This window comes from Suricata suricatta, chromosome 13, assembly GCF_006229205.1.
Source record: "Suricata suricatta isolate VVHF042 chromosome 13, meerkat_22Aug2017_6uvM2_HiC, whole genome shotgun sequence".
NCBI lineage: Eukaryota > Metazoa > Chordata > Mammalia > Carnivora > Herpestidae > Suricata > Suricata suricatta.
In genome coordinates this window covers 60,500,693-60,512,397 of record NC_043712.1, presented here as the reverse complement: position 1 = coordinate 60,512,397, position 11,705 = coordinate 60,500,693, and the positions used below count along the sequence as shown (strand labels likewise).

Genomic DNA, 11,705 nt, shown 5'->3' with positions numbered 1-11,705 from the left:
ATATATATATATATATATATATATATATATATATATATACCACATCTTCTTGATTCATTCATCAGGTGATAGACATTTAGACTCTTTCCATGATTTGTATATAGCCAACTTTTGCTTATTCTATACATACCAGCACAAGAGAGGTTTGGGTAATTTAAACCTTCTAGTAGTGATAAACATGAATAACCCTTAATATCAATCCCTTCTCTCTACCCACACCTCTTTCTACCTAATCCCAAAACTTTATTCCTAGGTTAATAAAGTTTTAAACTGATCTCTTTCCTTCAGCAAACATTGTGTATACAACACTTTAGTCTACAAACTGGTCTTGACTTGCAACTTCTGATAAGGGAGAGAATAATAAGTGAAGATATTTGAATAATCCATGCTCCAAATAAAGCAGAGTTGATCAAATCATGCTCAAGTCTATCCAGTTGAAAACTCAAAGGAATTGGCATAAATCGAAGGGTAAATTAAGGCAGGTAGTAGCCATAGTTATAAGATTAAAGATCTATATCTTTGATCCTGAAAAATCATCTTAGAAAAGAATTATTCAAATTTATACTCATGGTTTTGATACAAAACAGGTAACACAAAAGAAAGTTAACAGAAGTCTGGTAAGGCTGGAGAAAAAATAGAGGATGAGGAATGATAGGGCGGACTGGAGTATCTTTGCTCTTGGTTTTCTTCATTTCTTTGAACATCTTTAAGACTAGAAGAGAGAACAGTCACAAAGAATATCATTTGCTGTCTTCCTCAAGGCTGTGGCCTACCCAGGCTGTTTTTAGTAACCAAAGAAAATATTAATTTAACTATAATTTCTGAATGGACAGAATATCACAGTTAAGTTAATCCTTTTATTTGTGTCTGAGTCAAAATGCTCTGTGTAGAAACGGTGACTCAGTGGAACTAACTCTATGTCCTCCCAATAAAGAATGTGTTTTCTTTGTACTGGAAGATGTGGCCCCTTTATAGATACTGGAGTGGAGGAGCAGGCTGGAGTTTACACCAGAGTTTCTGGCATTGATGTAAAAATTAAAATGTAACCCTTCTTTTAAGTGCACAGTGGCCCTGACAGCTTATTTATACCATTTAGAGAAACATGATAAAGATAATCCACAAATCATTTATATGGATTTGAAAGGCAGCACATTATTCTTATTCACCCTTAGCAGATAATCTTTTCCAATAACATTATTCAGTTTAACACTAAGATTGTCATTATTTAGACACTCTTCACCAAAATTTCAACAGATATTTATAAAGTGTGTGGCAGGCAAGAAAGCTCATTTTATTCCTTCTCCTTTGGACTAGCAGGATCTGACCCAATCACAAGGCCACAAAACTCAAAATCTATCTGCTAGAGGTATACATACAATCAGGTTCCATATGAGTTCTGGTCACCGCCAAAGTATTTCATCTCTAGTACCAATAAGGTACAGAACTTAATAAACTAGCAAAAAGCCCCTCTCCAAACTCATTTTCTTCCTAATTGCCAGGAACCTACTTGCAGTGTCTAACTATTTTCCTCTGCTACTTCCTCTCCCTTACATTCATCAACACTTTCTCTGTCCTTACAATCCAGCATCCTAATGAATCTAGCCGGTAGTCACAGTATGAAAGCCATGGGACAGATCCATCCAACAGAAGTATTGTATCTGGCCTGAACAGTACCTTTGTTGTTTTTTTAATTGAGGAAACATTTAAAAATTAGAAGATTGTGCATAAAAATCTGAATATCTGAAAAATATGAAAATCTAGCAACACTGGGCCCATATCCCTACATGGCAGTAATTGGCAATAGAAATGAGTAGAGGTTACACCCTTTAATTTGAGTATGTCCATGGAATATCTTCTGTTACAGTGATGGAACTTCAACTTTATCCTATGGATAGTAAGGAACAATTGAAAACATTTAATTGGAGAATAGCAAGATTGCTTTTTTAGAGACAGAGTGAGTGCATGAGCAGAGGGGAGCAGGAGAGAGAGGGAAAGATGATCTCAAGCAGGCTCTGTGCTCAGTGTGGAGCCTGATGCTTCCACAACCTTAAAATCATAACCTGAGCTGAACTGAAGAGTCAGACACTCAACCAACTGAGCCACTTAGGCACCTGATATTTTTATTTTAGAGAGATCACATTGATGATGGTATATAGATAGAGTGAAGGGCAAGAATATAAACAAAAACTGGTTAGAGGTCTACTGCATTCATCTAGGGGACTGATGATGAGGGCCTAACCTGAAACAACAGAGTGGAAAGGAAGGACTAAATTTCATATACATTCAGAAAGTGAAATAAGTAAAATTTAATGATGATCCAAATAAATTGAGGGATGGACAGAGATGGAAAAATAGATGATTCTCAGCTTTCAGGATGATTTAAGAATGGGCAGACAATGGTAGAAAGTGGTACTGTTTTTCAAGAGAGGATTTCAAGAGGAATATATTTTGGGTAGAAAAATATAAAGGTTTTTTATGCATATATTTAAATATGGGGTAGGTGTTGGTCAGATGTATAGAATTCTGGAGGCTTCACATGGATAGATACAGAGATGCTTTAGGATAACTGAAGTCAAAATATCCTGTGAAGAAAGAGCAACAGATATGAAGATCAGGAGAGAGAACTAAGGTACAGGTACATTTTGAGGAGTCATCCGTATATGAAAAGATGTCATTGGAGCAGGCTTTCCAAGAAACAAAGTCTAAGTGAGAGTAAAAAAGCAAAGGACAAATCCTGAGGAGCACCAATATTTTAGGAGCAATCAGACAAGGAAAAACCAACAAAGAAACAGATGGATGATCAGAGAGAAACAAGGAGAACATATGAAGACTGGTAACATGACAGTAATGGAAGAAAGAGTTTCAGAGAAAGATATGGTTCCCAAAGTCAAATGCCACAGATAAATCAAGGGTAGTAAGCAGTGAGGAGAGACTTTGGTGAAATAGGTGTTTGGGGAAGAAATGGAAGATGAGTGATTCACTTATGTAGTTCCTGTCAGTCATAGTCTGGCTCTCTTAGCAGAAAGATTTCCAAGCCCCTTCTCATTTACTCACCAGAAATGCGTGAAGGATTTCATCATGTTGTTGCTATGATGAAATTACTTAATGAGAATTTCCTTAAAAGCCATCTAAGACACTGCCCTCAGACATCAGACAGGATAGAGACATAGGAAGTGGCAACAACCCTTACATAAACTTGAGTTGGCCCTTTGACCCCAGAAGAGCACTCTCTCCCACAGAGTCCCTAGGGCCATACCAGCTTTGTGCTTCCCATCTGAAAACACAACCCTCACACCATACTATCTGCTGCCCTGAACAAGAAAGTATACCTTCTTCCAAATTCTCCCAATGTAAATTATCTTCAATACTTCAAAGAAATTTTTTTAAGTTTATTTATTTATTTTGGGAAAGAGAGGGGGAGAGAGAGTGAGAGCGAGCGAATACAAGCAGGGGAGTGGCAGAGAGAGAGGGAAAACAGAATCTGAAGCAGGCTCCAGGCTGCTGAGCTGTCAGCACAGAGCTGGATGCAGGACTGAAGCCCACAAACAGTGAGATTATGACCTAAGCAGAAGTCAGACACTTAATAGACTGAGCCACCCAGGTACTCTATCTTCAATACTTCAAATGTCTTCATCCCTCAGTAAATTATACTACTGTTCATCCCACTGTATGATAACCCCTACATCAACATCTTTAGCCCCTCTCTCCTTCTATCCATAATACTTCCTCGCTATCATGACTCTTACTTCTAACTACCCAAGACCCACATCCTGCTCCCCACAGGGTCTACGCTCAATATTAGACATGGCTGTCAGTTATGTCCAATGGGATTCTGAATATATCATAAAGATAAGCATGTAAAGAATGAGCATGCTTTCAGTATCATTTTATGCCTTTTAGGTCAGGAGAGACAATGTGATATAGTTAATAAAGTATTTTATTAAATTAATTATCAGGAAACCAAGTTCACTGCTGGCTTTGGCATAGCTTTATAAATTATCTTTGCAATAGTAAAAGCATTACAGAAATGTGATGCTACAGTTGGTATTTATAAATTGTGATCCAATGTTAGGGGGTTCCAGGGTAGATGTGAGTATAATTAAGTGGTCTTGCCCCATTCAGACAGTTGAAGATACCTAAACTAGATGTACATCTGAATTGGAGGTAAGATATAGATAATTCAAAATAGTGACTAACAAAAGTTTACTTAACTTTCAAAAGCATATCAGGAAGACAAATCTTCTAGAGAATTTTTTAAAAGGAGGAGGGTGCCTGGGTGGCTCAGCCTGTTAAGTGTCTGACTCTTGATTTCAGCTTAGGTCATCTCATGGTTCATGAGATCAAGCCCCATGTTAGGTACCATGCTGAGCATGGAGACTGCTTGAGATTCTCTCTCAGCCTCCCTCTCTCTGCCCTTCCACTTGTGTGTGCTCTCCCTTTCTCAAAATAAATAAGTAAAAATTTTTTAAAAAATCATAGAATGGATCCTAAAGTCACAATTTTCATTTTCTGAATTACTGTGAATTGAAATTTGGCTGTATTGGTACAAATTGTTTGATAATTCATTTACTATAACATTAAAAGTTGAGATGCCATGACTCAAGTGTTACAACTTTCTTTTCTGTTTGACTCTGAAAAGCCTTTTATGAATTTACAAGTAGAAAATTTAATTTTTTTATTTGAGACTTTTTCTTTGATTAAATTAATTACTAAATAGGTGATTAAATTTTTTACTTTAATTGATTTAATTTGAATTTGTATTATGTTAGTTCCTAAAATTACAGTGTAGCATTTTCTTACATGGTAGTAGATAGAAAGAGTAGCTTTGATGCTAGACTTACTTGAATTACAACTTCTCACAAGACCTGTAACCTTGGGCAAGTGTGTGTGTGAGCATCCATAATGGGCCAAGAACCAGGCTTTACTTATGCTATTTCACTTAAACCTCCTAGCAATTTTCTGAAACAGAGTAGGCACATGACCTGTGGACCAATGAGGTTAAGATGCTTGGCCAAGATCATATAGCTAATAATCAAGGACCTGAACCTCCAACAAAATTCTTACCAATTGCATGGATTTTCTTTCTACTCAGTTATGCCATGAATTAATCTAGTGTTGAGATGTGGATACAAATGGCAACTGAGTTGTTCTTTGGTTTTGTTTTCATTTGGAATTGGCAAATGAAACCAACAACTGTCTTCTAATCCAAATAGTGTCTCCTTAGACCCAGAGTCCACCAGCTTTTCTTTCCCAGGCTCCTTGTAAAGGTAACATGATGTCTTCCAAAGGTTCCCAACATACACCCTTGAAAACACTGTTTCGCTTCTGGGAAGACCAACAGATATTCTTTCATTGCAGCAAATCAGACAGGATTCTGCTTCTAGGGGCACCTGGGTGGCTCAGTTGGTTGGGTGTCCGACTTCAGCTCAGGTCATGATCTTGCGGTTCGTGGGTTCCAGCCCCGTATCAGGCTCTGTGCTGGTAGCTTGGAGCCCAGGGCTTGCTTTGGATTCTGTGTCTCCCTTTCTCTCTGCTCCTCCCCCACTCGTGCTCTGTCTCTCTTTCTCTCTGTCAAAAATAAAGCAAACTTCAAAAACTTAAAAAAAAACCAAAAAGAATCTGCTCCTAATTCTAAGATAAAAGAAAAGGAACTACCAAGAAAGATAAGAGCTGGGGGGGGGGGGGGGGGGGGGGGGGGGGGGTCCTTTACTGTTTGAAAAATAACCAGCAAAAGCCAAATTTGTCATTCATATTTTTTCATGAATCACTAATAAGTTCCTCCTGCTGATAAATATCAGAGCCCTCTTAAGAGTTTTCAGAGACTCTAATCATCATCTGGAAAATGGGGAGAATAACTTCATTGTAATATAATTGTGAAGGATTAAATGAAACAGTAAGTAAAATTTCTAGCACAGTGCTTGACCTGCTATAGACATGCTAACATTTGAGAAGGGAGCAAAAAATACTCAAAGGAGAAAAAGATGGTCTCTTCAAAAAATGGTGTTGGGAAAACCGGATATCCTCATATAAAAGAACTTACAAAAACTAATCTGAAATGGATTAAAGACTTAAATGTTAGACATGAAACTCTTAGAAGAAAATAAAGGAAAAAAGCTTGAAGACACGGGTCAGTTATTTTTAATATCAATAACCTCTAAACACTCTATCCATCCATTTAAAATTATTAAAAGTGTATTCTAGATAAGTAAAAGAAAATCTTCTTTTACATTTCATACATTTCATATGACCACAAAAGTTCCACCTCAGCTAGGCAAAGATTGATATATGCTTGATGTAGATCCACACTCCCTTATATGGAATTCTGAAAACCAAAATTTTTTCTAAAGACCTAAAATTTTTCATTACTCATTTGGTAATAAAATATAATCTGAACTCATGTGATAATTAAATCCTGACCTGAACCAATATGGTCTTTATTTATTTCACTTTATATAAATTTTTCTATATTTCACTATAAAATTATTAATTAATATTTGGTTATGACTGCTGCCCTAGTCCCTGCTGGGAGTACTACATATATACAGTATATATTTTACATGACAACTCTAAAATCTAAAGAACTCAGGGGTGCCTGGATGGCTCAGTTGGTTAAGCATCTGACTTCAGCTCAGGTCATGATCTCACAGTGAGTTTGAGTCCCGCTTTGGGCTTTGTGCTGACAGCTCAGAGCCTGGAGCCTGCTTCAAATTCTGTGTCTCCCTCTTTCTCTCTCTCTCTGCTCTTCCCTTGCTCATGCTCTGCCTCTCTCTCCTTCAAAAATAAATAAACATTTAAAAAATTAAAAAATTAAAAACTCTGAAGTTTGAAACAACTGGCCCCAAGCTTTCTGATAAGATACTGTGGACCTTTAGTTGCTAATTTAGTGGTCTGCTACAGTCAGGATTTGTAAAAAGATAAAGATGGATGGAATGAAACAGTATCACGATTTTTCAATTGTTTAGAATCCCAGCAGAAGGCTGAAGAAGTTTGCCAAATGTACTTTATGCAACTACGTTCTGGCCTTATTATAGAAAAGACAGCCTGTTATTTTAGGAAAGAAACCACCAAAAGGCATTCACCAAGAACAGGTAAGGGGAAACTACATTTCCTGGTAATTCTTCACTATAGTAATGGGCATCTATTTGCCTTCATTTGCCACATCTTACATATATAATTTTTTCCCTCCACCAAATTTTCCTTCTGAAAAATAGTAAAGATGCTGAACTATTTTCTGGACCTTTTCAAAAGGACATATAAAAAGTTTTATAGCATGGTAGAAATAGTCATGTTATAATAAGCGAAAACAGAGAATATTAAATTATAAACATATTTACAATATTTTAAATGGTTTTTTAATTTAAAGGAATTAAACTAAAATGTTAATAACAGGGTTTTTTGGAGGGGTATTGAGGCTATGGGTAACTAGTTTTCTCCCATCTGGCCTCTAATGAGTGTACCCTACTGTGATATAGGTGTGCCAGGTAATATTGATCTCTTCAGATTATGGGGTGGCTAAAGCCCTGGGTCAGTCATCACTGTCAGCAAGCAGCTTTGACTCAGAATCCTCAAAGTGAGGTAAGGGGTTTGGGCAGAGTGAGTACTGACAGTCCACTCCTACTCCCACCACTGTCCTGCAGCTGGAAAGTGTAAAGAACAACATCTAGTATTCACTGCCTGTCGTCAGCAGCTGGAACGGCCTGTAGAGAGCTTAGCCTTTGATATGCCTATGGTCCAGAAATGCACTAAAACAGCTGATATTCCAGCTATCCAAGGTATGTCTTGTGATGGGGGTGTTGTGGGTATGAGGAGGGAGATAAGACACAGGACCATGGCAAGTGCCACTCCAGGAAGCAGCTTCAAGTCTATGCTTACTTGTGTAACATAAACTTCTGTCCACTTGCTGCCCATGTACCCATTTAGTGGTATCCAATCTAGGTACAGTGTAGCTGCTCTAACAATGAATGTGCATTCTATAGCTAGCCCTCCATAATTATTTTGAAATGCTCGTTATGGGTTGGAATCCCATATACATTATTCCTGGGGAAAATATATAATCCTTCATGGGAAAAAAAAACACATTTCTTCCCCAAATTTCAACGTTTTGAAAATGAAAGAAAATGAAGAACTACGATATTTTTAAAATATAATTTCAACTCTTAAACATTTTAAATAGTTGTTAAAATGGTTTTAAGTTGTATCATCTACTTCTGCAAGTAAAGTCCAAATTGATAGCAACTATTAAGAAGTGAAGAGATTATTAAGAAAACTTGACCAGGAACTGCATACTGCCATTTCAAGCATAATTCCTGATATAAATGTCTTAAGTTCCCAGAAGCATACTGAAGTTTCTCATTAAGACTTTATGCTAAGCAAAATAAGTCAAGAAGAGAAAGACAAAAACTGTATAATTTTACTCCTATGTGGAATTTAAGAAACAAAAGAGATGAACAACATATGAGAAGGGGGAAGAGAAGAGAGGGAAACAAACCACAAGAAATTCTTAATGATAGGTAACAAACTGCAGGTTGATAGAGGGAGGTGGGTGGGAGATGGGCTAGACTGGTGATGGGTACTAAGGAAGGCACTTGTCAAGAGCACTGTGTTGTATCTAAGTAATGAATCATGGAGTTCTACTCCTGAAATCAATATTGCACTGTATATTAACTAAAATTTAAATAAAGAAAGAATTTTAAATCATTTTACTTTAGAAATTTATATACAGATTCAATATTTAACATTCTTCTATTTTGTGTATTATTTTTCTCAGCACAATTCTATATATAAAGAAAAATATAATAAACTTTTCTTTCAGGACCAACATAGGTTCTAATTCTACACCAGTTTACCCCAGCATGCCATAGAAATATCATTTTCTATGTGTGCTGGGACATTTTTTTAAAAGTTGAGAGTGTAGCTCTAAGTGTCTCTGTTATTAGCCAGAGGGCAGAGTGGGTCTCTAACTCCACAACTTACAGATGGATATTCATTTAACCATATCTATCAAAATACAGTCCCTTCCTGTCCACCGTCCCCTTGACCATAAGACACAAGGAAGCAGGCAAAGTGTGTGGCTTTACAGCTTATTTCTCTCCACCAAATCCTCCCATCAGCACACTAACATGACCTCCTATGGTCTGCATGCAGGAGACCAGCATCTTTAATTCCACTCAAGTGGCAAACCTCAACCTTTGAGCTATGTTAAGCCTGCACCAAAGGCTTTTATCTATCCATCAATGGTGAACAGAGTACAGCCCGAATTGGAAAAACAAAACCAAAAACCTTTAAGGAAGCATTTTTTTTAAGATTGCTGAAGATTGTTCATGGGAACAAGTTATTTTGAATTTTTAATGACAAACTTTTCACTTGTTACAGAATATTCTGCTTCCCTGAGCACATACAATGATCAATCTATTTATTTCGTTTTTGAGGATGGAAGTTATGAGATCTATGTCGAAGACTTGGGAAAAAATCAAGAGAAAGGTAGAATATTTCCTTTTGTCTATAATGATATAATTATGACTCATTAAGTTAAAAAAATGAATTTACCAAACCATAAGTAATGTATTACTTCAGACATGACACATAGATTTCATACTGTGTGCTAACTCCAATGCATTGGCAGAGATGCTTAAATATCACTAAGTTGAAGAGAATTCAGAAGCTTAATGAGGATTGAATAGGGAAGAATACTGATATTGAAAAGTTGTATATGTTTTGAAAGATGGAAGAAGAGAGATTCCTAAGTGGCTCAGTCAGTGAAGCGTCCAACTCTTCATTTTGGCTCAGGTCATGATCTCAGGGTTCATTGGATCAAGCCACATGTCAGGCTCTGTACTGACAGAACAGAATCAGCTTGGAATTCTCTCTCTCTCTCTCTCTCTCTCTCTCTCTCTCTCTTTCTGCCCCTTTCCAAGTCATGCTCTCTCTCTCTCTCAGATAAATAAGCTTAATTTTAAAAGATAGAAAAAGTGGATGAAGAGACTATATATATTTGCTATTGCTAAATTACCTACTATATCTTTCCAGCCCTATCAATATCATCCAAGCACAACCTCAAATAAAAGAATACACTAGTGTTAGGAACAATATGTTGAATATTTTAATAGTTTTAATAGTTTCAAAACTTTTGATAAAATTGTATCTCATCAAAGGGATTTTATGCATTCTCTTTCAGATAAGGTGTTATTCCGTTATTATGATTCCCAACCTTCCTCACGTGAAACAGGTAATTTGGAAGGCTAGGTAGCTGTAGTATGTTAATTCTTGAACTTGGGGTAAGGACAAATCCAAAAACACTCTATAAAAAAGGAAGACAGTCTCAGAAGTTTCTCCCAGCCCACACACATGGTAAAATCTTAGATTCTTAGATAAATTATTCCATTCCATCCATTGTGCAGTTTAATAATAATTAGGATGAAGGCTTACATTTAAAAGAGATCCAGAATAATAGTGACTTAAGCTACATAAAAGTTTATTTCTATCTTAGCCAGGATAAGAATGGCAGTACTGCTCAACAAGTTATCCAGGGACCCAGCTCCTTCTCTCTTTGTCACTCTGCCAACATCTACATGGTTCAAGATTACTTGCTACCACAGCAATCCCCAATCAGGAGGACAGAGGAAGACAGATGCATGAATTATCTTTCCTTTTAAAAAAGACAAAACCTTGAACACCTGACATTTCCACTCACCTCATATTGGTCAAAACTTAGTTACATTGCTACATTTAGTTACAAGAAAACAGACTGGGAAATGTTCTATTATACAAGGAGAGTAATTGGGATATTGAAGGACAACCATCAGTGGCTTTACATGGAGACAGGGAAGCTGACACCCAGACAAATACCCAATAGAGTCATTATTCTACAATTAGAAAGCATATAAGAAAGCTATGGAGCTTAAAAATACTCTTAAATTGTCCAATGACTCTTTAGGAGCTTAAAATTACTCCCAAGTTGTCTAGTGATTCTTTAGTTTATTTGGGTACAAATACTTCTAAAAGACATGTTGGTTAGTGAAGCAATTATTTTACATTATATCTTGGATTATTTCCCTAGGTTTTAAATCCATTTAAATTAAAATGAGTTATATTCTTAGCTTTATAATTTACACTTTTAAATTAATTTATTATTTTTAATTTACATATTTTTAATTGCAAGGTGATGCTGTTGATGGCCAGACATTATTGGTAAACCTGAGTCCTACAAAAGACAAAGACTTCCTGCTGCATGCCAATAACAAAGAACACTCTGTGGAGGTAAAAGAAATATGCACTTAACTGTCATAATTAACTCCATTCATTTGTGCAGATTTGGGTGTTTAGCATATTTCAAGAAAGAAGTTTTGTTTTTGCTATTTTTTTTTACCATTTTTTCCCTAATATTTTATTGTCAAATTGTTTTCCATATAACACCCAGTGCTCTTCCCCTTAAGTGCCCTCCACCATCACCACCACCTCTTTTCCTCCCTCCCACTCCCCCTTCAACCCTCAGTTCATTCTCAGCATTCAATAGTCTCTCAAGTTCTGCATCCCTCTCTCTCCCCAACTCTCTCTCCCTCCTCCGCTCTCCCTGGTTCTCCATTAGGTCTCTCCTGTTTTCCTGCTAGACCTATGAGTACAAACATATGGTTTCTGTCCTTCTCTGCCTGGCTTACTTCGCTCAGCATGACACCCTCAAGGTCCATCCACTTTCCTACAAAACGCCA

The 11,705-nt window shown here is 36.7% G+C and overlaps 1 protein-coding gene across 2 annotated transcripts in view; it reads left to right on the top strand.

The window, feature by feature from the left end:
• Positions 1-11,705, top strand: part of IL33 (interleukin 33) — a 62,076-nt gene that overhangs the window by 25,495 nt on the left and 24,876 nt on the right. For both annotated transcript variants that reach the window (XM_029920142.1, XM_029920141.1), the window contains exons 3-7: positions 6,963-7,088; positions 7,638-7,772; positions 9,373-9,480; positions 10,175-10,225; positions 11,159-11,256. In XM_029920142.1, the coding sequence (XP_029776002.1) occupies positions 6,963-7,088; positions 7,638-7,772; positions 9,373-9,480; positions 10,175-10,225; positions 11,159-11,256 (518 nt within the window). The remainder of the gene's footprint in view (positions 1-6,962; positions 7,089-7,637; positions 7,773-9,372; positions 9,481-10,174; positions 10,226-11,158; positions 11,257-11,705) is intronic.